At 44.9% G+C, this 27,493-nt stretch overlaps 1 protein-coding gene across 2 annotated transcripts in view; it reads left to right on the forward strand.

The window, feature by feature from the left end:
* Positions 1-27,493, forward strand: part of ZZZ3 (zinc finger ZZ-type containing 3) — a 557,158-nt gene that overhangs the window by 218,640 nt on the left and 311,025 nt on the right. Inside the window, exons 3-6 of one of the 2 annotated variants that reach the window (XM_078645214.1) lie at positions 11,677-11,815; positions 13,334-13,481; positions 13,568-13,683; positions 20,592-20,663. In XM_078645214.1, the coding sequence (XP_078501340.1) occupies positions 11,677-11,815; positions 13,334-13,481; positions 13,568-13,683; positions 20,592-20,663 (475 nt within the window). The remainder of the gene's footprint in view (positions 1-11,676; positions 11,816-13,333; positions 13,482-13,567; positions 13,684-20,591; positions 20,664-27,493) is intronic. The other variant, XM_078645225.1, reaches the window with a different exon arrangement.

The following is a 27,493-nucleotide window of genomic DNA, read 5'->3' on the forward strand; positions in this document are numbered from 1 at the left end:
ACCCTATCCCCAACCTCGGGTGGAGCCCAGGTGCCTATTGACTCCAGCAGTGGCGGTGGGCCCTTGGAAAGACAAAACTTTAGGCTATCGTCCAAGTGTTTACCTCGAGGGGGGGGATAAGGGGGGACAGCAGCCTCTCTGCGTGATCACAGAGGGCAGGCACGTCTTGCTAGGAGATGATAAAAGGCAAAGTGCCACCCCCCGGATCCACATGGGGTACTGACTGATTATTTAAGAATAACAGTTTTGACCAGCTACGCACCGAAAAGACAATGGTTAAGGCAACTTTAGCGATTTATGTGATTCACCTGCACATTGCCTGGGCACAGAAGTTATTTTTGCAGGCTGTGGCCACGTGACCATCTCAGACCTGGCCGCCTTGGAAATTTTTCCACAATGTGATCCTTCATCTGATTCACAGGAGTGTGCATAGCTGTGCGAGAGTAAAAAAAAAAAGAAACATGACCTACTTATTCTTAGAATTACCAGGTAGTTTATTTATTGCTGCATGCGCATTAACTGGGCTTCAAATCATAACATTATTGTAAACATCTGTGTACTTTATTTACATTAACAGCTTTGCAGAGTTTCCATTACTAGCAAATACTGGTGGCTATTGTAAATACACATTGCTTGCCCTGATGTGATTGCCATTTAATGATCCAATCATGGAAACCTGAGAAATCATCCCAAAACCATCAAAAGCTTACATATGTTGTAACTAACCCACCCACCCCCCTTAAACATTCTGCAGACATTTGACACTTTAACAATGAGGAAAAACTCTGACATCGACTCTTTAATGGAGACATGACAAATTGTGGTCTAACTGATTTTGCCTTTGCTTCACCATCAGTCTCCAATGCAGGTTTGCTTATTTACAACAAAACACACAAGATGATGGACGGAATGTCGCACATTGGCAAAACATGCCCCCCAGTCACAGATCTGGGTTTAATCCATCGTTCTTTTGCTCACCACGCCACCCCAGTTCAGACATGGCCATATGCAAATCAGTCTTGACCCTGTGCCTCATGGGAACTGTAGAGCCCGAACTGCCAAGCCATGTCTTCCCTGGACTGGTATCAAGCATCCTAGGACCGGTTTCTGGCTATCAACCGTCATCAGCCAGGATAGCTTGACTCCAGTGGCGTAGTGAGCACGGGACCCACGTCTGGGCATACCCTTCCCACATAGGGCGAACAACAAAACACACAAGATTATGGATGGACTGTCGCACACTGCGATAGGACACAACACACAGACCTCAATTGCCTAGGATTTTAGCAGCGACCAAAGCAGGGCCAGTGTCCAGGAACAGAAGAACAGCATTCAGATCTACCCCTGGATACAGCGCATGAATTCCCACAGTGGTGAGTCTTTTTTCTCCCCCTCTTTACAGCTCGGAGATATAAATTAAGTACACAGAATCATCTTTACGACCATCTCTCCCTCGCAGAACAGGCTCGGCTTCTTTTTATGGCCCCATAAAAGCCATAAAAGCGGCCTCACGTGACAACCAGATTTCCAGCAATTGCATTGCCCCCTTTCCAGATTGAATAGCACATATTCGTGCAATATACCTTTTCGCCAAAGCCAACTTCCCTAAACAATATCACTTGTCAGTAGTCATTACCTATACAAAGAACGTTTTACAATTTAGAAGTAAGTTGCATATAATATTTTCATGTTAACTCTGCAGACTGCATTAACCTGATACCCAAGTGCAAATATTAGGGTGCTACATGGGACTTGGTGTAATTTGAGGTCACAGCCGTTCCCATCGCTTTATTTAAATAATACTTCAGTGAAGCAGCACAGCATCTGCTTAGGACTTGCATTACTGGCATCCCCCGCCTCCCCCCCAACCGTGTTTTTAGTCTCTTGCGTGCTGTGTTTACCAGTCCTTCACTGGGTTGGCTTTTTAAAATATGGACACCAATATCAACTGTTGCATGGCTAATCACTTATAATTTACTAGGTTTAGCCATGCAACAGGTGATGTTTTTGCACCAGGGATATTGTGCTGCAAAACGAACTACTAAGGTCCCAAAAGCGAGACCTATTGGCTATGCGAATGCTTGTTTGGGTTGGAACTTGCAGAAATAGTAGTGCCTCATGAGTTAAACTCTCGTTCTATGCTATTTCAAGCTCTCAGTTACCAAAAGCCATGTACAAAAGTCTAGAACAGGAGAGAGATTGGAAGATTGGAACAGGAATGTACGAAACGTTCATAACGTAGCTACAGTTATCTTCGACACGCAAGGATGAACTCTAAGAGTTGTCGAGAGATGTGGCCCATGCTATTAAGCAAGTAGCTGTATTTGAGGGGTGGACAAAGCTGATAAGATCTTAGCTTATATATTATGTCGCAAGTCTGTTAGGAATTATATTCAAGGAACAAAAACAATTGAGGGAGACTTTAACACATCAATTATATATATTTCCTATTGCACCATCACTTTAATTAAAATGTACGTAAGGTTTGAAAAGAACAATCAAATTAATTGCAACAACAGTCAGGCGTTTATTCCTTTGACTCTGTGTAACCTTACAGAGTAGGTGCAATGTTTGCACCTAAATCCAAATTCTCAATTGGCAAACTCAGTTATATCCGTTATCTAAATGGGGACAGGTCACGGTCACATGTATCGTGCCTTACACTTTATACTGTTACTGTCACAGTGTCTTAAAATTATCTGAGGCCTGTGCAGTGCTGCAGCGCACAACACCAATGCTTGTTTACTTCAGATTCTGACTAGCTGCGCTTAGGGTAATTATCTATGAAATTTGGCGTGGATGCTCGTTTCCTTTCAATATTCTGCTTCAGGTTCATTGCTATGAAATGATTACTACTGTCACTGAGTGTCTTATCTGTGGCCTGTGTGCAGTGCTGCTACAGCACGCGTTATGCTGCTTGCTTCTCTGACTAGCGCTGCGCTGCGTAATGTGCTGGGGTAGGCTAAAAGTGGGGACGACACATCTATTGGTCTAACCTGGGACACGTGATTCGACATGGCCAAGGAGGGATGGGCAAATGATCCAGTTCCACAGTCATTGGTAGCGCTTATGGACCTTACACTGAGACAGGGACCACAGGTTGTGGCACGGCATGCCTCTTGAGATGGGCACCAAATGAAGTTGTTTTATGTTGCACACTAATTCAGCCGGCAGAATCGCCCAATCTGAGTATGCATGTAGTCCTGGCGCTAAAAATGCATGATCATGCATTTTAATGCGGCGATTCGGACAACCACATTAAAGTGCGTTATTCTAATGCCTGATGCATGGTACGTAGCAGGGATGTTTTTATTCCCAAGCTGGACGGCCCTACACAGGAATTCCATGTTGGGAGATCACTGGTTGTTAAAGGCAGACTCGGATATGCTAAGGGTCACCCTCTATCCACAAATGGATGCTGGAGCAGATGTGTTTGTGCACTGAGTTGGGAGTTTTGCTACCTCCAAGAATCACTTCTCTGGGAAATCTCAGGGCCAAACAGTATCTTCCCCTATGGTGCCCTTCCTACGCATCCTGTCCAACTCTGTTTGGATTTCAGGGGGTTCAGTGACCAGGTAGAACACTGTTCCGTTGGTGTTATATAGGGTCAGGTTTACAACTACCCTGTGTGGTTCTATCTTGTTCGGTTGGATCTTGGCCTTTATCCTACAAAAGTAAAGGTGAATGAGGCTCTTTACCTGTCCCAACGGGTAGCCCCTGAGAAAGCAATGCCTAGCTGTGCCTACCGCATGTGGGATTGACGAAGATCATGACATAGCCTGGCTGATGCCTGGGAGGTTGGGATATTGTATTTGGCGGTGTGAGTCGCTTCAGAGTCATCTGTGCTCCTCAGGTGGCTGTATCTTCTGCCCAATTCAAAATGTTGGCAGGGTTTAGTCCAAAGGCATTGCCGCCATGGAAGGGTCCGACTGCACGTTGAGGCGGTGCACTAATGTGGATGTTAGGCAAGCCCCTTGATGGCCTGTGGATTTTCCCTCCTTCTGAACAACTTCTAGTCTATTTCCCGGCTTCCGTTGCCTGTGAAATTGATAGAGAAAGCCATGAATCATCAACTCTCTTCATTTATCACTAAGTATAGCTTGCTGGATGACACAACACCGTTTTAGAGGAGGATACAGGACTAAATCAGCTCTTAATCTGTGGAGGAAGTTTTAGGATCTTGCCATCCTAGATATGAGACGATCAATGGTTCCAATCAACAAGATTGGCTTTGTTCATAGCTGAGTGCGAGGCCTCCATTGCATCGGAGGCTTTTGCAGCAATCTGGGAGCGTTGTTGAAAAACCTAAAGTGTGGACTTGAGGCTCGAGGAAATGGGGATCCTTTGGCTTGGTATTTGGAGTGCGTTCCACTAGAGTTAGGTTGTGGGACCTAGGTGTTGGCCTTTTAAGCGGATTTGTTTCCCACCCCCTCGCCAGACTGCCCTGTCCTTTGGGCGTGGGCACTGAACCCTGCCCCAGGGAGTCATCCAGCAGAGCGGGGCCTAGTTTTCTATGGGTACTTTGGGCACCCTGGCTATTCTGTGTTCTCGCAATGGGTACTTTGGGCACCCTGGCTATTCTGTGTTCTCGCACTCATCATAGTTATTTGCTCTTGGTGTGGATATGTGATCGACACAGCCCACAGTAACCCTGAATTCCTGGCAGAAATTAAAACCTTTGGATCCCCGTATACTGTCTGTGGCATTTTCTGTTATGGAAAAGGGGGAGCTGTTTTTTTACTATCTGGGTGTACTACTGGAGTTAGGCCGTTTACATTATTTCCTGTTTTCGTCTACTGGGTGGAAGGATAGGGGTTCCTTTAATGTTGATTTTGGCTTTGTGATTCTGTGAAGGTGCTACCTCCCCACACTGTCACTTCTCCCTGCTGGGGTTGTGGCCCTGGTCCCTGTTTTGAAGGTTTCCCTGTCTGTGGCTGCTGCTGCCACTTGCTTGCCCAATTGCTGGACCCCTGCTGCGGTTGTGAGGACAGGCGAACCTCCCTGTGGCTGAGCGTAGGGCACGTTCTGATTACTCTCTGCCTGGTATGAGCAGGGGCATTTATCGCGGCTGGCCCTTGTTCACTGACCTCTGCTGTTTCTGCTGCTCATGGTATACTTTTATCCAGCACCTTTCTACCAGGTGACCTCGCCTATGGTAGTAGAACTCTCTAGGCTCAGCTTTCCTGGCCTCCAGCACTATAATTTGGTTGTACTCCTGGACTCTCTGTTTGGTACCCTCTAAAGTTTTGCGGTGGAGCCCCCATTGTGACTGGTGCCGTTTGCACGGTTGCGACTATTGCTTCCCCCTCAAGGGCATTCTTTTTCAGCAAGTTTTGCTGTCTCTCTTTTGGGCCTGCTCCTGCTTCTTTTATCCTTCTCTTGCTTCTTCTTATGGTAGTGGATTATATGAGCTTCTATATCCTGCCCACTTTGTATCTCAATGGGTAACCCTTTCTTGATACTGTTATAGAAAAATATGACTTGTGGGCCTGTATCAGTCCACAGCTGTCTAGTTTCTTGTCCCCATCGCTCTCTCATTCTATTCAGGAAATCGCTTATGCTTTCCTCGTGGTCTCTGCCATTCGCTCTCCTACATCTGGGCGGCCAGGGAATATTTCTCTCAAGGCAGTCCAGATTCTGTGTGTTTTAAATGCGTCCCTGTCGTGCTGAGTATCTGTTAGTGTGATTGCTGGAATGAGAGCTTTGGCGAACACTGTGTTCGTCTGCTCCTCAATTAGACAGCTTAGTTGCAGTAACTTTGTTCTTGACTGTTCTTTATCCATCTGGGCCCATGGTTTGTATATAATCCCCTTCTGTAGTAACGGGTATACTCTCACGGTAGGTGACTCTATGGGTCTACCCGCAAATAGCGTGCCGATCTCCCAAGGCATCGCTCCGTGTAGAGTAAGTCCCATTTAGGGTTTCCTCCTTCATGCCTGATACAGTCCTCCGCGTCTGCCTTGTCCTCTGGCTCAAACAATCCTTCCCTTTTCCAAGGCCTGTCCTAGTAATCCCTCTCCTCTGTCCATTCGGCTAACAGGTGGCAACATCGGTACACAAAGGTCTTGCCTCCCCTCTTTGCAATATTCTTCCTCTGGGTTTGCCTATTTTTGTCTTACTCATGTGAGGAGAAATGTGTATACTCTTAAATACTCCCCTCGTGTGCACGCACTGGTGCCTTCTTGTTTTTTTCTGCGTCGCGGGTTAGTAAGTACCAGGCTGTCCTGTTCCTTTATCTCTTGGTCAGACCCTCTCCTATGCCTCAACTATGTGGCTATGAGCCCTGCTAACAGCCTTTCATCTACCTTTGACTCTTCCCAGCGCGGTGCCCTGTACCTGGCTTTGCTTCCCTTATGTGGAGGGTGTGCTGCACTGTAATCTCGCCCTAGCAGTCAGTTGCGTGCCCTTTCCATTGAGCCTTCGATCGTGCCTCTTCTTTGTGTGGTCTGGCCTATTCCATTTGCTCACTTTTGGGGTTGAATATTCGAATGCAGTTTGAGCACGTCCATCCCTGCGTATGGTGGGAGAGGTGCCGATGCCTCGCTTGCCATCGGCATCATGGGGTTATCAGATTGAACCCCTTCAAAGATAGCCTCCAACTCTAACACGGACTCCCTTTTGTCTTTTATGTCCTGTATATCTGGTTTTTATATTTGTTTTTAGCGTGCTCATTTGTAGTCGTGTCAAATGTTCCCTACTTACGCCAGGGAAATGTGTGTGCCTTTGTGTGTAAGCACCACTCTAAGCAAAACTTATTAAGTCTTTTTATTTGTTTGTAGAACTTAGTCTCCATGTGCTTTAGTGGGGAATCCATGACCATTTTAGTAATTTGGATAATACAATTCAATTGATGTCCTAATTTAATTTCTCAAATCGTAGAGGTAATTGTAATTTGTACGTGGTACACCCTTATAAATTATGTACTATGAGGTCAGTGCTTACACTTTTACATCAAAACAGTTCGAACAAGCATTTCAATAAAACAAGAGAAGACTGCATATGTAGTATTGTAACAGGGTGAATATGCAATATGTTTGAATAAAACCTGCATTAATTCAAATGGTCACATAATACAGTTTTAAAAGACAATCAATGCAATATCATCACATACAATAATACATTTCAATTTTCATCTGCAGAAAAAATTACATTGTCAAAAATGACTCGTTCGTTCATCATAGTTTATCCTCTAGCAAGAGAAGGCTAGTGTGGAACATGTTCCTAAATAAGCCAGATAAATTGCCACTATCCGCTTTTAGACAATGTGGTAATCATAGATGCCGTTTAGTAAACTCTGGATTCACCGGCACCTCTTGGCCACACACGAGTTGCACCCAGTTTCCTGGGTCCAAGTTTCCTATATGAATTCTGCCCTGTTGGGCCCAGGGTCAAGCTAGATACACCTCCCACACTCCTTCCAGATACTATGTGTGTTACGAAACCACTTTAGCACCTGGAAATCATTAAACTAAAATACTATGAGACTAAGATGTCGGCTCCGCCCAATCCATATTGGTATGGCACAAAAATCAGCGTCCTGGGAGTTATCAAGGACAATGCACAGTATTGCATTATATTCACCTTGGCTAGAGGTCAGCTATCGAACCAAGGTGACTTCCACTGGAACTACTATGAGGCTGCCCTATGACTGATACAGTTAGAACATATAAAATAGGTAATATGCCAGACCCGTTAGTGGCAGGGCGCTCAGCTTACCTTTTTATGCTTCTCCCTAGTTTGCCATATGTCAAATACTTAAGACTGTTTAAATCCGGATGTAGTCTGTTACCCTCTGACTGCTGCTTCAGGATGGACCTTCGGCCCTGGAGATTTAACAAAACTTCCAATCAATTGTGGTGTGTGACCACCTTTTTCATTGCACAACATGAATCCATCCTGGCAGGGTCACTTTCGTTCGACTGCAGTTCAGTACGAAGTCCCAGTCCTCTTGGCTGGCTCGCCAAAATGGTTCTCGAATCAAATTTCCTTCAAAAACAGAAGACCAGACGAGTTTTACAAAACAGGAACACTTTATTAAATTAAACAGTTCGGTCGGGAGAACAGTTACAGTCACTAGGTCTGAGGACTGTCCATGTACATTGAGCTTGAGGTTTCTTTATAGACCATATTACAACAAGCAAAGGTTTCCGGTGTACCATATATGGTGAACAATGTTGGTTGCTGCCTTTAGGACAATAAATTAATGGTTGGTTACTACAGGTAGGTCTTGACCTGCATGGACAGTGGCTAGTAGTGAATGTGTCTAGATGTCCTGCATGGGGAGCGCTTGAGCACTACGTGCGCGAAGCCCTGATTAACGGTGAAGCCCTGATTAACTGTGTGTTCCTAACTTGTGGCATCTGACTTTATGGCGTTTTTAGGAGCGTGTACTCCCACCGTTCATGTGTACTTTATTGGGGCAATCTCCTCTGATCATTGTAATGTCGCTGTCCCTGTCTGAGGAATGGATCAAGAGTTTCCTGTCAAAAGCTCTAGGGACCCCCACTAAACCCAGATTATTGCTAAAATTGTAACAGTCACAGGTGCAGTTACCTTTCAGACAACAGGATCATGATTTGAATAGTGCAGTAGGTGCACTGCCACCTGCTGAAGAGTTGTCAGAACTCCTCTAAACACATAATATTGCTATATTTGAATACTAAACAGGCAGTCCCACCCAGTTGCAGTTACCTTGCAGTTAAAAGGGACTTGATTTGAATAATGCAGCAGGTGCAGTAGCTCTGCGGCCAAAAGCTCCTGGGACCCCACTAAACCCAGATTATCGCAAAATGTTACTACTAAACATGACAGTCACAAGTGCATTTATTTAGCAGACACTAGGGTCCAGATTTCAAGGGCACAGCATGTGCGGTAACACTGGGGCCGAAATTTCTAGGAAACCCTCTAAATGCCAAATATTGCAATATTTTACTACCAAACAGGCAGTCACCAATGCAGTTATCTTGAACATCAGTGCCACTGCTGTGCATTATGGTTAAATGTTATGAAAAAAAGCACTGACGCTGCCAGCGCTATCCATGTCATAGTGTTTTTTTGTTTTTGTTTATTTGCCTGACTGGAGCATGGAAAGCAACAACACAGGGGTGGACAAGCAGCAACAATGTGAGAACAGTGCTGGGCAAGCAAAGACCATGGAGGGATGTGCAAGCACCAACAACTCTGGAGAGAGGGCAGGCAGGACCACACACTTAATGAGTGAGAGAGACCCACAACACTGAGACAACCCTGTCTCACTGTTGTGGGAGGGGTGATGTGGTGTGGGGAAGTGAGCAAGAGATAGGCTGGGTGAAGAAAGAGGTTAGAGAGATACAAGAGGAGAAAGGGCAAGAAGTAAAGAGGGGAGAAGGGAAAGTGACATGCACATATCTTCCTGGGGGAGAGCCTGTCCTGTACTGAGCGATGTTCACAAGTTACCACCAGACTTCATTTAAACTCTGTTCCAAGTCCAGTGAGGAGGAGGGAAACAAAGCACTGCATAGTAAAATGCAACACTACAGTAGCGAGATTGGTGCACCCAAAAATATTCTGAGACTGAGGGCTGATCGCATACTCTCACAGTTCTCTGTTCTTAAAGATTGGTATTTCACCCTCTTTGTATTTTTGCAGTACACGCTCACTTCCCCTCCAAAATTCTGGTATGCATAGGCAAGGCCAGTCTCCTTCTCTTCGACACACTCGACCTTGGAAAAGCATCACAAAACATAGAATTAACTACTTACGCCAGTTCCTCCTAGCCTCCTGTTTGAGATGAATAAAATGTCTCAGTTGCAGTTCCACTGCATTAGAAAGCGAAAAACAAACGCGGGAACGTGATATCCAAGAATCTATCAAGGGATAGTTGAAAGCTATCTCGCATTGTTTTTGTCACCTTCTTGTATTGGGCTAACTCCCTGATGTAACAAGGATTGGCAAAGTCTGTCCTTTCATAGGGTGCCACCTGGCCGGTTGTAAAATGGGCATGACCGGTATTTTAATCTCCCGGTCCGTACCGAAATTGGAACAAGTCGGCCATCGTGTTCTGGGTCTTTTCCTATTTTGAGCATTGTGATGTAGGTGACGTCACCCTTGAATCTTATTAAATGTTGCAACATGTAAGGAGAATGAGGAAAGACAGCAGTTAGGGCAACCATCAGGGGAGGAATTGCACTGCGCCAATGCAAAATAAAGGCGCTCGCTCCCTTAAATTTATAGTGAAAGCAGCGCCTTTCCTAAATGAATAAAGGCACTCAAAGTGGCGCGGTTTATAAGTAAAGGCGCACTTAAAGGGGCGAGGTGGTGTGGGGAACAGCACAGGGAGGTTAAGTAAGGGCTCAGGCTGAAAAAATGAAGCAGACATGAAGGTTCCATGTCAGGCACTTGAGCAGAGGCAGGGCAACCGAAAAAGGAGTGCTCCAGAAGTTTGGAAAAACCTTGAAGCGTAGAAGCACATGTAAGGGAGGCAATCCTCCTAGGAGGATATGAAAACCCAAATGGAGAGACTAGTAAGCCTATCCACTAATCAAAAGTGAACATTTACAAAGGACAGTAAGAGAAGCCAGTTGAAAACCTGGGCGGTGCTTAAAGCCCATATTCTAGAATTTACCTGTCTCGCAGAGCAACACGTGCGCTAACCAGACTCAACACAATATTTTCTACTTAAACCAATCTCCCATGGGCTAAAATCTCACTTACCACGAATATTCCTTTACCACGCATAGATTTACAACAATGTTCGTTGTAAATATATGCATTTTGAGGGCATACTCGTGTTAAAGGTTATACCTCTCCCCTTACATGACCCCCGGCCCCCACTCCTTATAATTACCCCTGCCCTTAACCTTTAATCTTTTATTATTTTTATTTTTTTTTAAACTAAAATTCCCCTTACCTTTTTAAGTCGTCTCCTCTTCATCTTCGTTGGTTTCGTCGGTCGTACTTCGTAAAGAGGAAGCTGAAGTTTATTTCAGCTTCCTCTCTAACGACACTGATTGCTTCAGCTTTGGCACTTCAGGTTCGTTTTTTTGGGGGGGAACCCCCCCACAATCCCACGCTTTATTTTTTGGGGGAGACCCCACAGCCCCCCTTTTTTTTTTTTTTTGCTTTTACCACACATGCCTTTACTACGTATCTCGTAGTAAAGGTATATGCGGTAAAGGCTGTCGTAACCACGCATGCGTTATAATCAGTGCTTGAAATGGAAAAATAGAAGTGCAGGTACTCTGTACCAGAGTGCCTGCTTGTTTCTGAGAAGTGCCAGTACTCTCCAATTAAAAGTATAGCATTTCTCTTGAGAAGTGCCGGTACTCCCCCTCTCAAAATAAAAAAGTGCCGGTACTCCGTACCAGACAGTACCGGCCCATTTAAAGCACTGGTTATAATGCATGCGTGGTAAAGGTTTTCGTGGAAACGGCCCCGCGTTGTAGTGGCGGTTTCCCAAATCTCACTACGTTTTGTTTTCTGTGAAATGGCAGATATTCTGTGCATTTAGTGTAGTGCGAATTTTAAAATTAGAATTAATCAATTTTATGCTAGCATGACAAAAATTCACATAGGCCTAATTTAAATGATGGTGTTTGTCAGTGTATCTGTTTTACAGTGCACTTGCATCATGTTGTTTTACGGATACGTACTGCTGCCTGAACAAGGGTTCGACTGATTTCTACAATGTATTTTCAGTTACCAGAGACTGTTACAAACGATCGCTGTGCTGGAGTCACAACGGATTCAAGCTGTTCAGGATCTCGAAAGTTTGAGTAGACATCAGAACGAAGCTCTGAAAGATCCCATCGGATTTGTTGAAAGCCTTCAGAAGAAGGTATGCCTGTTCGTTTACCTTTTACCTGGCAAAATATATTTTCCTAAAGTGCCATCATTAAAGGATATTGCATAGAATGCGACACAACACGTAGCCTTTCATAGTCAGGCATTCCAGTGTTTGCATGAGAGAATAAGCTTTTGAAAATGCCCTTATGTAAACTGATTTCAGTCTTTTGTTCAAATCATCTAGTGAGAGGCACGAGATTTAGCGCAAGTAGTGGTGTCCATCGACGCAGGACAAAAGTAAACTTTGTTTACATCTTCGAATGTGACATATCTTGTGATTGTTATATAGCTTCCAGCCAAGTAGCTCCCATCATTAACTTAACCATGAATTACCAAAACTCTGAGAAACGTTTATCAACAGAGAATCCATACCTTTTGAATTTAAGAATAATAATACATCAAGAGTGGCTTACTTTTAGACAGTAGACACATGTTTTAAATGTCCTTCAGTATATTACCCTTTGACAAAAGTGAAATTACGGTTTTCTTATAGTCCAATTATACGATATTGCTTTCTCTCCTCCCCACATTTTTTTTTTCTCCGGTAGGTTTTTGTAATTCTTGATTCTCTTTAGCTTTACGTTTTTACTTGCTTTACGTTTTTACCATTCTTTACTATTCCTCCTTTTTAACTGTGCCTTAACACATTTCTCTATGCTTCCATTTTTGTTCGGCATCTGTTGTATTTCCTTCATCCATTGATTTCTACCATATAGATTTGAATTCACCTTTATCATCTCTCATCAACCTCGTTCTCTTGCATTCTTTAAACCGGTGTGTGCACCGTCTACCCTCCCCTAAAAATCAGTCCCTATGTTCTGCTTTTCACCTCTCATTATTGATGATCTCACAGAAGCCACTATTCCGACCTGGCTTGTCCAGACACTGCTGGGAGAATGAAAGTATAAGTCTTCAGTTGTTCTTTCCTAGGCAGGTCGTTCCCCAAATGTACCGCGCCCCCCCCCCCCCCCTTGCACCGCACCCTGTGCCTATTTCCCCTAATCTCCGTGGCTGTCTGGGACTGATGTTTTTTTTTAATATAGATTGTGGACAAGCAGTAAAATGCTATGTGCTTGTCAATCTGCCACAGGTTGCTAATGTTCTCAGCATTTCATTACCCGTACCTCTTTCGGAGTCCCCACCCAACCCCCACAGGGCCATTTGCTTTTTTCTGCTACACAGGGTTTGTACATTGCATTATGGGCTTCAGATAAGTTTACACAAGCAAAACTGCTTGCTCTCCCAATCAGACTGATGTTAGGTAGCTACAGTGATCTACATAACTCCTTTTGACGATAGTCTTGTTTAAACGAGACCGTTTGTGGTGGGCACCTTTCGTGAACTGGAATTTGTTTGCTTCTGAAATACACTTATTTGCAATAATCCACTGTTGTATGGTTCAAATAATAATTTGAAGGCTTGTTAGCAGTTCGTTTTTTCTGTTGTAAAAATTACGTTGTAAAAATGAGTTGCTGGCTTATCGTACTTGGCATCTAATGTATTTCTCTAGGTTGACCTGGGACTTCCTTGTCCACAACGAGTGGTACAGTTACCCGACATAGCTTGGGACCAATATACCACCAATCTCGGAAACTTTGAAAGAGAATTTCGAAACCCAAAACGCTCGAGCAGGAAAGTGAAATTGACCTTTGACAAAGGTAAATGGAAGAGTATGCGTATATGATCTCAACCGATCAATGGAACTGAAGGTTGTTTTGTAACCTATATTTTTTGATTATCGTAGGTTTACCTGTAAGACCAAAAAGTCCAGTGGAACTTTTGAAGGACCAGGATTCCCCTGCTTACTCTGTTTTGCCTATAAGCGATGGCCCAGAAGGTTCGACCAGCAGTAACACTCAGGTACATGCAGAGTTTGAAATAGTACCCCTTCATTTACAAGTTCATATATTTATACACATTGTTACTACAGTGCTTGCTAAGTTTGGTGTTTCAAATGTTTAAATAACTTCGATGTTCAGAAGGCAGTTATGCTGCATTAGTTAGCAGGTCCTTCCACTGGACTGTTTTGAGAAACACAATTCCCATATGTCTTTCACGTTAACGTGTTTTAATTCCTGCAAGACCATATACTTTCTGTAACTTTTAATGCTAGACTTTGAGTGACAACAAAAAGCCATAGTGTGGGAGTCACAAAGAGACTTCGAAAAATCATGCATATCGCCTGTTTTACAAATGCACATCATCTGATTTTTCACTACCTTTCTGCTCAAATACAATGGCAAATGAAATGAGGAAGATCATTTGCAACCTTTGTTCACTTACTTATTGAACTGCTTCTCCAGTGCTGGGGATTTCATGCATATGGTTGTTGAATAAATTATCAAAAAAGCTTCCTTTTTTAACCTTCAGCTTTAATTTTCTTGATGCACCAACTTGCATCTCTACTGGTAGCAATTTTGTTATAACCCTTCATGTGTCTGATAGTTGAATGTTTTTTGAGTTTGCTCCTACTGGAAGATTAACATTTGCCGAAATAGGAGAATGGATATCTGGCCACTCGAAGCATGCAATTCAGGAATACTGAAAAAAATATACCTTAAACAAATTCAACTGAAATAATTTCATTATCTTCCAAAGAAGTGCGTTCGGATAGCCTCACTTTTATAGACTATTGGCTGACCAGTTATTTGTGCCTGGGCTTAAGCAGTTTATTTTATCAGGACTCTGCTAATTCTCTGTTTATTCAGCAGTTAAATGTATGCACGTCTTTGCATTTAAAATGATCGAACATTGTGATCATTTATCAAAGGAGCCTCTTTTATAATCGCCATTATGATTTTATCTATATTTTCAGGGACAATTTAAAGGTATAGAACCCATTCCCTGCACAGATCATAGCACAGGGAACTTGTTAGCTGAGTAGCATGAGCTGTAAAAGAGCAACCATACCTTGAGCGTCATGAAAGTAGGGTGTTATGATTGTCTATCACAGTTACATATAACTCTGGAAGATTGGAAAGCGTGTACTTTTCTCAGTAGAAATGCAGGACGGCCATGTAGGGAATAATGTACTAAGCAAAAGATTTTAAATCTGATATGATTGCTTTGTCAACAAAAGCCAATCTATACTCATTAAAACCGAGTGAAATTAGCTTGTAGGGCTTTATGTGAAACTGCTTTTTCAGCAGCATCGCATCTTATCTGAAAGGCAAAAGTAAATGTCTATTTAGTTCAGCCTGGATCTGAGGAGTACCGTTTTTAGGTTTTGACCTGGCGAGGGCACGCAGTGCCCCGCCCAGGCCGAAAACTTTTGTCAACCGTATGGATGTTCGGTCCGCCTCGGTTTCCCATTGGCTAGCTCCATAAATGGACGCTAGCCATTGGCAAACAGAGGCGTCCGTCATCCTGCGAGGCGACTCGTGGGCGTTTCTGGAGAATTTTTCTCATCCGGCCCCTTTTGTCTCGTCAGTGCGGCGGTGGGCGGGGTTTATTTTTTTTGCTCCTCGAGGTTTGTTTTGGCCATTCCACGGCCGGAGGAAGTCCAGGTGAGTACATTTTTTTAATTCGGTCTCACTTCGCACTGTCTTTCTGGGCGGGAGTATCTTGCGAGATAAAAGGTTTTTTGGGTTCGATTACGGTTCCTCCCTCGGCTTCTACAGCTGCATGTTCTAAATTCAGTGGGTTTCGGACGCCCCGTGAGTCCTGCGTGTTTAGCAGGTAGCGTAGGAAGAAAAAAAGGTTCTTGTCATAAGTTAGCTGTGGTGGTGATTTGGGCATTAATGTTAATTTGTGGCCCATTTTATACATGATTCATTACCTGAAGTAGACTACTTTATTTTTGCCAAAAATGTTGATCGTTCTAAAGTCGTTTTGATTTGAACTTTCCACCTTTCAGAATGCCCCGGCTCCATTGACACATTCGTTGCCCTCGGTCTTTGCACATTGGCCCGCTCTGGTGATGCCAGGGCTTGTTGGCCTGTTTGCCACGTGAAAGGGCACACTCGCAGGTTCCTGCTCGGTATTTGCTTGCGACTTTGGGCCAGGGCGTGCCTTTTGTTATGCAGAGCACAATACATCGACCAGCAGTAGCTATTTATTGCAGGCGCCATTTGCCCCGAAGCACTCTATTATTTAAGAAGTGTTGGCGCGTCCGGGGCTTCGGCGTCCAGTCGGGCTCTCCCCTTACAGAAAATGGTGAACTGTTCGATGCAGACGAGGGAGGTCGGTCGGCCACTTAGCAGGTCGTTTCAAGCTGGAGGCGGTGGCGCGACCCCCTCCTGTAGTATTTGCATGTGAAGGTGCGGCCTAATCAGAGTGCGCACAGATAGTTGGGGGGGGGCGTGTTGTGATGCCTGGGCGTCCCCCCCAAAGTCCCCAGCTTACAACTCTTGGAAGGAAGACTGTTTGGTCTGGTTTGTGCCTGCCGCACCCTGCAGACACTGGGCGGGGAACCATCTGCCTATTCCACACTTCATTTTAATTAACGCTCCCCGGGATATCCAGTCGCACTCACTCCCATTGCTGCTCTGACTACAGCGCACAAGTTAACTGTTGAAGTGCCAGTGCGCCACTGGTCGGCCAATCATTCGGACACCCGGTGCCCATGTCCTCTGAACTTCAAAGAGTATCTGACTTGATCACAATATCAGTCAAGTCATGACTCGGTGATCTGCTCAATACAGCCTTCGTGCCATTACCATTCTCCAACACACACCTCCATAAATGGGACCGACCAAGTATCCGGGGATACACTTTCTGCACTTGTGGAAGAAATAGGCTGTAGATTGCGCTGCCCATTTACTTAAAATACAGTTCTCCTTTTGAATCGGGATAACACAATGTATACCAAGCCAGCGATCCGTAGGCTGTTACCATTCGCTAGCAATCCTTGACCTGGTAAGCGTAAGCCAAACACCCCTACCCGAACTACTCACCTGTTGGTCACATGTAACCTATTTACCTTTCAGCTACCCTTCGCTCCCCACCCACAACCTTCCATCTGAACATTTGGTACCTGCAGTTAAGGCGTGGCTTTGCCGCTGGTTCTGGGACATGAATGTGACGAGCCCTGTGAGTAGCTCATGGTGAAATGCTTCTCTGTACTATCTCTCGTCCCTATCGTTTGGCATCCCAAGGACCCAGGGGCGCTGGTTTTCTTGGCAAAAATGTGAAATATTCCAATTTTGACCTGTGTTGCATACTGATCTGTTTTATGTGGGGCTAGTCGCCACAGATTGGTGGCATGGCACTGGCTACTTTTAAACTGGCCAATCCATGGGCTGCTCCTTTTGGGGGCTCACCTTGACCTGCCCGCCTGCTGGACCTTTCTAGTCCCTTCAGCTGGATAGTGGGCCCTCAGCAGAGTTGCACACAATCACCCATCCACCTCCCCGTTCTGTGGAGTGACCTCCTGGGGCTTAAAAAGGTCCCAAGGTAGGTGCTGCACACTGTTTACTTCCTCATTTATCAGTCAGCAAGCGTTTGATGGTGAAAACTGTGTGAAAGAGAAAACTGCAGTCAACACGCAGTGGTGGTACCTCTGTCATTACATTCCCGGTCATCCCATCCCCTGTCATCACATGTTGTGGCGAGTCAACGAGGAGGCAGACTATGCCGCCTGAAGGCATACAGGAACCATTGCAACAGCCCAGTCTGGTGCCTGGGGGGGGGGGGTTTAAGAGGTGATGATTCTGCGGTTATATAGAGCATCCACCAGAAGGTACATTACTCAATGTAACTAACTTATTTGTCACTTTTCCAAAACATGTAGCCCATGCTTGTCAGTGTCCGTTCCCACCATAAACTCACTTCACACCACTCAGAGACTTACTCACTGTCCTTCAAGCATGTGTGGACAAAGGAGGCCAGTGGTCTAAAGTGATGGAGCACAATGTGCTGTGCTAAATAATTTACTAGAAAAGTCCATCCTGTGAACTGAAGTGTGTCTGCCTACAGAAGGGTAGCACTCCGCATTGGGGAGAACCTTGTTTCAAGAACTCCCAACTTGCAGATGAGAGCTGAGTAGTATGGCTACACGAAGACCCATCAGTGATCACCCACCTAAATTCAGAGTATGAACCTGAGGGTGGAGTCATGAGAAGATCCTCACTAGAGTGCATCTCCTCCTGTTGGATCATGTACCTCACCCATCGGACCACATGGTCACTCTGCTAGCACAACTCTGTGCCTCATAGGTGTGTAAAAGGATGGAGGTGGCACCTGTCATCCCCTTTTTAGGTTTCGACCTGTCGAGAGCACGAAGTGCTCCGCCCAGGGCGAAAACGTTTGTCAACAGTATGGATGTTCGGCACCGCCTCAGTTTCCCATTGGCTAGCTCCATAAATGGACGCTAGCCATTGGCAAACAGAGGCGTCCGTCATCCTGCAAGGCGACTCGTGGGCGTTCCTGGGATGTTTTTCTCATCCGGCCCCTTTTGTCTCGTCAGTGCGGCGGTGGGCGGGGTTTATTTTTTTTGCTCCTCGAGGTTTGTTTTGGCCATTCCGCGGCCGGAGGAAGTCCAGGTGAGTGCATTTTTTAATTCGGTCTCACTTCGCACTGTCTTTCTTTTCCTTCTGCTATCTGTCTCGCCCCCTCCCCCCATCCCCTCACCCGTCTTTCTCCCTTTCATTTGTTTTCCCCCATATAGCACTATTTTCTCTCGCTCTGTTTTCTAGGCGACTTCATTTTTGTCATTTTCCAGCATGGTTTCTCCCCGAGGCTCCTTACGCCATTGCCTCCGCCGCCCTCACTTCTCGGTTCTCTTTCCCTCCCCGACAGGCAGGCAGTCCCAAGCAAGTGTTCCGCTGCCTCCTCTCCGAAGGCAGCGTGTGGAAACTCTGCGAAGAATGCGGTGAATGTGGCTCGGGGCTACGGCTTTCCTGAGCCGGCAGAACAGGAAACGCCGCTTCTGGGAGCCCGGGCCTGCCCTCAACAGGACAGTGGCGTAGCTAGGCCTTAGGCGCCCGTCACGGCCCCTGCGTTTGTCGCCTGCGGCGGTCGAATGTAAGGGGGGAGGGAGGCCGCCGCCAAAACACCTACCGCCTGGGGCGGACCACACACCCCCTTGCTACGCTGCTGAAACAGGATCTGCCTGCGATCCCAGCCAAGTGGCCCCTGACTGAGTACCTGTTCGGGATCTCCGTTTAGAAACAACAATTAGGAGTATTACTGCTCTCTGCTGAAAAATCTGAGACGACGGGTGATCCTCAAATCACGGGGCACTGAGGTCTCGATGTCCTTTCACTCCCTTTATTTATCTTCCATTACCCCACGGCACGTCCCCTTTGTCCTAGGTAGGATTTTATTTGCTTTTCCCTCATTATCCCACGCTCCCTTCCTATCTCGCACAGTTCGTGCTGCCTTTCCCCCTTGCACAGTGAGATTATCAGGGGAATCACTAGCCTTTACACTTGTTTATTGTAGTAGCACTACTGACTGTGGTATATGCCTCCTGCCCATCACACGCTTCAGTGTGTTCAACACAGATTCCATTTTCACTGATTTTGTTTAATGCTTCGAGGCAGACCTGAACCCTTCTTTAACTAAGCACAGACGGAGGGGCCTGGCACCTTCTTTAAACAGCAGTCTGGATGGGCCTGGCCAGGGCTTTAAGTGGGATGAAAAAACTGGGGGGGTCTCTCAAAGGGGCGTGGTCAATGTAATTAAGGGCGTGGCTTAAAACCACATAGGTGAAAAAATCTGTGCTTAGCATACTGTGCCGCCAGACTTGTATTTTGCTGTTTCTGTCATTGCATCCAGATATATGGTACAAGTAACATTACACCTACAACAAGTCTATTGCTGTCTGCTGAGCTCATCCGTAGGGTACCATAAGTCTCAGATTTGCAAGAGATTAAGCTAATGTAAATGACAATGCCATCTATTTTGCTATTCTCAAAACAAACACATAAATTCAAATTTTGACATTTACAATGCCAATAGCTCCAACTTTTCCAAAGTCGAAACCATTGCATTGAAAATGCTTGTTTTTTTAGAGTTTTATATAGCGCAAACTAGACCCGAGACATCGGGTATCAGATCGCTTTACATGAGCAGCAGTTTTGTTACAGATTAACACATTCACTATTGTTAGGCGCGGGTAGATTAAGTGATTTGCCCAGAATCGCAGGATGTTGAGCATCGTTGCCGAGACTCGAACCCGGTTCCCCAGGTCCGAGGTCTTACATCGTCTCCCCACAATTGTTTTCTCAACTTTTTAGGGCTGCTTAAAGTTGGCAATGATCTTGCCTAAACAGTTAAGATGGTAACATCCAGTCTTCGCCATGGTTACTTCTTAAAACACAATTGTGAGATTACAGTCTGAGTATTCCAGTTATGCACCACATTAGCAGGTGTAAGATGAATCCAACGGACACATTCTGGGAATACTTGGTTGTCAATCACCGACACATTTTTTTTTAAAGATTTAGATTACGGTCCTTTTCATTGATCCAACTGTCGAGGGCAAGTATCCATTGAGTAAGCAAATGATTTGAGCCAAATAAAGTGAGGGATTGTGCTTTCTAGTTTGTCAAGCATAAAATGTTATTCCAAAAACAGCCTTTTGTTAATATTGGTAAATTGAACAGGGAGGAGAAGGGAGGAAAATGGACTAAAGAGTAGAAAGAGGTAATTTAAAGTCTAAATTGTCTGACTGCAAGAGTTTTGGTTGCAATTTTAAGAGGGTGAACTCCTTGCGGAATGACTCGTAGCATCAATGCTTTTTAGATGTTTAATGGCAAAGAAAGTGCAAGGTGACGAATCCTTCATCAAAAAGTAAATTCTGTCTTGTACATCCTATTAAATAGTTGATAAGAGGAAGACCTTGTGACGAGTCGAAACCGGAAACGTTTAACCAGCTATGGTCAGTAGAAGAGCAGGTAAATGATTGAAATGTTCATTTTCACATCCTAAATATATCCGTTCTATTCTAACTGGGAACATTGCATGTTTTATGTGAAAATAACCTGTTTGGTATCCAGGTGCCAGCAGTTTGGGTATTTTTCTGCATTCTGTAATTGTCTGATTTGTTTAAAATGAAAATGATGTTTTTTACTTCCCTCATAAGCTTTTACTCCCCCCCCCCCCCCCCCCCCCCCAAAAAAAAACTTCTTGATCTTTCACAGTGGTGATTGGTCACATGCAGTAAATTTAGGCTTTCCTGTTTTCAGTTTCTATTTCTGGTAAATTCTGGTGGGGGTTTTTCTGTGATCTCAATACCTTAAAAATACAGTGGTTATCAGTGGTTACACATTTTCGCACCATTAAAAACAACAGAAACAGTGTTTTTCCTGTGTTTATGGAACCTTTTGCTTTTATTATAGCTTGCTTTCTGCATTGATAGTGCATGGTATATAGACAGTGTATATAAGATAAATGCATTTATACAAATCAAACATATCGTAGTACACTATAGAATACTTCTTCAGTTTGTCTTTGGTCATGTGCGCTCGCTCTTTCCTTCTCATATAAACTTTTATCCGTGTAAAGGCCCTTTCGACATTGGCACTTGAGATAGGCAACGCCAAAATAGCCAGTACACAATTTGCTAACTCTGGCCACTGGCATAGCTTTCCATGCCAATATTGGTGCACCTGAAGATTGTGATTCTCTGTGAAAGGTTCTGCAACATATGCGTTGAACTGGGCGCATATGCCCTGAGTTATTGAAGCGGTCAAAAATGAGGCAGCACTTTTGAATCTCCGGAGAAAATTTCCCTTTATGGAAGGGATCTATAACTTGTGCAGAGTACCACAGTGAGGCTTCATTGACTTCAAATGCCATGGTTGGTGAAGGGCTATTTCTCATACATTGTAAAATAAAAGTTCCTGAATTGCTCCTCAACATTTCTTTGCTTACCAAGTGGCAAGCACTCTAACATGGAACATGTTGCAGTGCCAAAGTCACTAAAAGTGTCATCCAGCTTACTCTCGAGGAGGTGTTTTACATCTACACGAATTATGCTGAACACTTAAAAGACAAGGGTGTTTTCATTGCCATCTAACAAGTGGCAAGGATCTCTTACAGGGAAGCACTTCAGCTTAGGTATTGATTTTCATAGGCCATCACACAACTTATTCATATACGTAGCCAAATCACTGCAAATAAACAGTATCACTCCAATCTTTGTTAAACTTGGTAAGAACGTTTTGCAGCAGCATTCCAAGTGACCCTGCATTCCCTGTTTTCCAAAAGTCTGGTGTCATGTTTTCACCAGTATCCCAGATGCATTGTGACTGCACTCTTTTCTCATATACCGGTCACTATACCTTGCATTAAATGTTTAAAGCCTGGGGTGTTTGGCAATTCACCTACTATCAATACTGACTCACTAGAAAAGGAGGCTGATGTATCAAGGGTTTTTACCCATTCTCTGTGGGTAAATGTGATGGTACATATTGGCAAAGATTCTTATGAAACCTACATTTTCCCTATCCGTGAAAGACTCAAACGTAGCCAAAAAATCAAATATGATGCAGATATTTTCTGGTTCTCTACAGTTTATAAAATAAATAAACAACCCCTAAAACATGCTTCTAACTCCTGTATCTTTAGACCAAAGACCACAAAACTGAAAAAAGGATGAAGAAACAATATTTTAGTGACATCCCTAAACAACAAAACTCAAGCGGAATAATGGGAGCCCAGTCTTTCTTACTGCTACCTTATATAACAAAGGTACATTGTATTGGCCCATTCAGGAAGAAATGAAAATGACTCTTTCACTGTCCTTTTCCTTTCTTTGAATGGCATGTAGTTTGTGGTTGTGCAGGTTTTTTTTCAGTGTTTATATAATTACACTGGTGAGGGCTATTTCCCTTTCGGTGGGGTTTTATCAGTTATTATAGGTTTAAACCTAAAACCCCCCCAACCTAAGTATATTTGATGTGTTAAATGGAAAAGATTGAAAACATTACTTTACTCCACTAGTTGTAATGCTCTTGGAAAACTTAATTTGGCACATATTTTGATTTTTAGGCATTAGTATTTTATGGAAGTTCCCTTTCGCTGTCTCTCTGTTCTGCTAAGTGATGAGGAGGTACTAGTATTATTAACTTGGGAATTTCACTGCTTTGACAAATTTGAGCCAGTACTCATGTTTTAACTTTTTCTCACTTATTTCATTGTTTTTTTAATTATGTACTTTATAAAAATAGAGAATAACATAATGAACAAAATACCACAGAATCAACAAAATATACAATAAGGGGAACTAGAGAGAATATTTCTTAAAGTGTTTAAAATAAAAATAATGCCATAAAGCATTAAGCGCCAACCGCAGTCATCTGGTTGCTCTTAACCAGAACTTAGTCGTAGGTGTGATTGAAGGCTGACTGTGATGAAGTGCAGTTTGGCTACAGAAACCAGATTCACCCCTCTCTGAATTTTAAAGTTCTGACCTAACCTCTGAAATGTAATTTAAAAATCCTCTGTAGGGCAAAACAGCATACTGTTGCAGAGAAGTGCTCCATTAAGCCAATTTGCAGTCGTGCATGTTCCTAGTGAGGCCGGTGACTTTTGGTGGGAAAGCTCGGAGTGGGAGAGATTCAAAATTTGCGGCCAGGGAAGGTCGCAAATTGCTGCTGAATGCTTTTGGTTCCTTCACCCTGTGAAAATTTCTACATTCGGACTTAATCAGTCAGAAAATCTTTATTCAGCCGTGGCCAGCCATAAAAGAGTACATCTCAAAAATAATACATTTAGTAGTATTACAGAGAGATTAATAAAGTACAATTATCAAATTGGAGTTCCATAAACTAGAGGAGCAACTGTGAACATGGCACATTTCAGCAACACATTACATGTTTAAATTTCAACATTATTCACTGTGGGAAAATAAATACATAAAAGGTCATTTTCCAACCATGTTTCATAGCTGAACTGCGGAAGAAATATATTTATAATCCATTAGGCAAATAAATTCATCGATTAAAAGCTCGAGTTAATGCAAGGCGGCCTGACATTTTCTCATGTTTAGGAATTTTAAGAGTGGTAATAAAAGAGGATGGCGCATTGTCCCCCCTAATAACCTGTATTCTAGACAATGCATAGGATGCACCATTTTTAACTCCATGCAGATTCTGGCCCAAGAAATAGTCAGTCCACATGATCGAGGGGGGAAAAGTGATTGAAAGTTGGAAAGGCAAAGGCAGATGGTGTATTAACGACTGTGGGTTCAGTCCAGGGACCGCTATTTGTTAATGGTCTATAACAGTAACCCAATGGTACTGCCTCGATGGGGCCCTTTACATTGTTACCCCTAAGGAGCCTATCCATGAGCTAGTATACCAGTGACTTGTCCCTAAAATTAACAATGATACAATCGCCACTTTGCTTATTTGGCTGTGAGCCCACACATGAAACACCTTCAACATTATTTATCTTACAATACAAGTCATCGCAACATATCCAATCCGCAGCCTTTGCCAACCAGTATACAGTTTTATTCTTAAGCTGCTTCCGATCCTCTTCCTTGTTAATTGGCAGGGGTGGAAATTGTTTAAGAACGATGACATAAGGGTAGCGTCTGGCGGGAGGTGAAGTGTTTTTCTATAGTCCTTTCGATCATCACCCATTGCATTGCACTGACTGACTACAGCATTAGGCCTTCCAGAATCCCTGGACATAGTGTCTTTTTTGAAGCTCTGATTCCTCCAGCAGGACAAGGCTGCAAGATATAGCCAAAGAAAGGTCTAGGAGTGTCATCCTGCTGAAATGGATTTGCTGCTGCGGAAAGCTCAGTTGGAGCAACCTGGATCTTTGGCCCAGGAGCAGTGCACCTGTGCACGGATTGACTGGATAGGTTGGTCTTAGTCCCTTAGAGGTCTTGAAAGCCAAAACACTTCTAAGACCCAGGTTTTTCATAAAGTTAGTAGGAAGACACTTTGACTCAGCCAAGGGTCCCAGAACCTCAGGAACAGCACTTGTAAGTCCATTAGAAGCTACCAGCAGGGTCCACGGCTGGTCTAGTTGGAACTGATCAGCTGGGCTCTTCAGGTAAAGGACTTCTATCAGCTTTTTGTGTGCCTGTAGCATAACAAGTCAGCCATGTGACCTTCGTGTCCACTTATTTGTCGTTAGTACAAGTGAGAGCAGGTCCAGCCCTTTAGGTCTCCTCACAGGTCTCAACAGCAGGTGCATTCCTCCTTCTGTCTTCCATAGATCAGACCGTCCAGGATTTCGCGGTTTGCCGCGAAATCGGCACTTTTGTAAAAATGCGGCGATTTTTACAAAAGTGCCCGCGAATTTGGACTGACAGACTGCTTTTTTTATCCCACTTAAAGCCCTGCATGGGGGCTCTCAGCAGCAGGGCCCAACCAGGCGGGCCTCTGTACCTGCCTAGATGGCACAATAATGAACTAAGTGAAAAAGCGCTCCAGCGCTCATAATGCAAAGAAAAATAAGAAGTGGTCCAGATCATGGAACACTAAACAATTAAAAGCACTCCAGCGCGGGTAAAATAAAACAAAATGTAAAGCACTCCAGCCCTAATTACCTACAAAGCACTCCAGCATGAAGTACTAAATACTCAGGAAGCATTCCAGGCGAGAGGTACAATCCACGTGGCTTTGAAAGCGAGAGCCATGTCTGAACTGGGGTGGCTGAGTGAACTAAAGAATGGTGATGGATTAAACCCAGATCAGTTGACTGGGGGTGAGTGTTTGATTTGTTTAAACGCTCCGTCCATCATCCCCTTTTGTATCGCTTTGTTCGCCCTAAGTGTGGCAGGGTATACTCAGACGTGAGTCCCTTGTTCACTTGGCCACTGGATTCAAGATAGCCTGGCTGATGAGGATTATGAATCCGAAACCGGTCCCAGGATGCTTGTTTCCGGTGCAGGGAAGACATGGCTTGGCAGTTCGGGCTGGACTGTTCCCATAAGGCACAGGGTCAGACTGATTTGCATATAGCCATGTCTGAACTGGGGTGGCTGAGTGAACTAAAGAATGGTGATGGGAGGAGCTTGGCGGGCATCCGAGATGGCCGCTTGAGCACAGCGCTCTCCGGACCCTCGCCGCTCCCGGCATTTTATCCTGACTGAATCCTGATTTCTTGCAAGAATCCGTGTGGAGGACGTTTGGCTGACCAGCCTGGCACCTTTCAGAAATTGATTTGGATCTCGCATTCCTGAGATATGGTGGTCTGAACTTTTGGCCTCCGCCCTTGAGGTGCGCCCGGGACGGGGTGCGGTTCTGTGGCCGTCCTGGAATTGAACAACAACGGCAGGAGATCTGGCCTTGTGGGTCCCCCTTCCTAAGTTTCTGTTTCGATTCTGTTCCGACTTGGGCCACGGGTGTGACTATCGAGTTGCAGCTGAGACCTGGAGGCAGATCGGCTGTTGGGTTTTCCTGCGGACTATTTGCTGGCTTGGCGACCTCCGCCCGAGTTGTGCCCCTCATTTTTGTTTACTTTTGATCCTGTGCTTTGGGTGTCGGGCCCGTCGACCCTGGTGGCCTGTCCTGTGACGCATCTTCAAAATGGCGGGCAGAGGGGACAGGGAGACGCGCAAGACGAAAGCACCTCTGCGCGGAGCTCCTGTTCAATCAAATGTCATGGACCGCTATACTCATTCTAAGGGGTCCCCCGGAGCTGCCCTGCCTGGTTCTAGTACAGCGTCCGAACGGGTTTTGGAAGAGTCGGCGGAGCCCTCCCTACAAGACATCATGGGCGCCATCTCGGGCGTGAGGGAATCCATCGGCCTACAGTACGAGGCCTTGGCCCATAAACTTGACACCGTGGCTATTGAGGTTAATCTGATTCGTGCTGATCTCGGCAAGACGAATGAGAGGGTGCAATCATTGGACATTAAATCGTCCAGCCTCACGTAGGACGTCTCGGAGCTCCAGACAGAAGTCGGAAATCTCCGTCGGGTGAACGACTTCATGACCCGACGCCTGGAGGATTTTGAAAATAGGGCACGTCGCTGCAACGTTCGCCTGGTTGGTGTACCGGAGAACCCTGAACCCCACTTGGTGGATCTCCTGGTTGAGGATCTGGTCTTGAACCATCTTGCCCCTTCCGGCCTTACGAAGTTCTTCACGGTGGAACGCGCACATCGTGTTCCAGGGGGCAAAGTTCGGCCGGGAGCCCCGCCGAGACCCATTGTAGCGAAGCTTTTTCATTATAGAGACCGGGACGCTATCCTGCAGGCCTCGCGGGTGAAGGGCCCGGTGGCCTTTGAGAATGCTACGGTTAACTTTTACCCGGACTTTTCCCAACAAGTTCAGAGACAACGGATGGAGTTTCGTGGGGCCAAGAAACGTCTTCGGGATCGGGGCTTACGCTATGCTATGCTCTATCCCACCAGACTTCGGGTCGAGTACAATGAGCGTACCCTTTTCTTTGATCGCCCAGATGCTGTTAATGACTGGCTGGACTCCTTGCCTGACCGTACTCCTGAGACTGAATCCGCCGCTCACCCTGGTGGTGCCGAAGGTGGTGTGGAGATCTGACTGTTTGGCTCACATGTTTTATTTTGAATACATTTGCAGGATTGTTGACCGGCGTTCCTCTGCTATGTGATTATTTTCTCTTTCTTTTGTTAATTTTCGTTCTTGATGTTTGTCGGGGGCGGGTGGAACGGAGACCTTTCCTCCTCCGGGGTCTTTGTGTAGACTAGGGGTTATGGGGCGACAGGCACACTGCAGGTTGGGGTGGCTCTTTAGCTTTTTGCAGGGGTGCAGGGTGGGGGGTGTTTCCTTTCAGTTTG

This window comes from Lissotriton helveticus, chromosome 1_1 (assembly GCF_964261635.1).
Source record: "Lissotriton helveticus chromosome 1_1, aLisHel1.1, whole genome shotgun sequence".
Classification (NCBI taxonomy): Eukaryota; Metazoa; Chordata; class Amphibia; order Caudata; family Salamandridae; genus Lissotriton; species Lissotriton helveticus.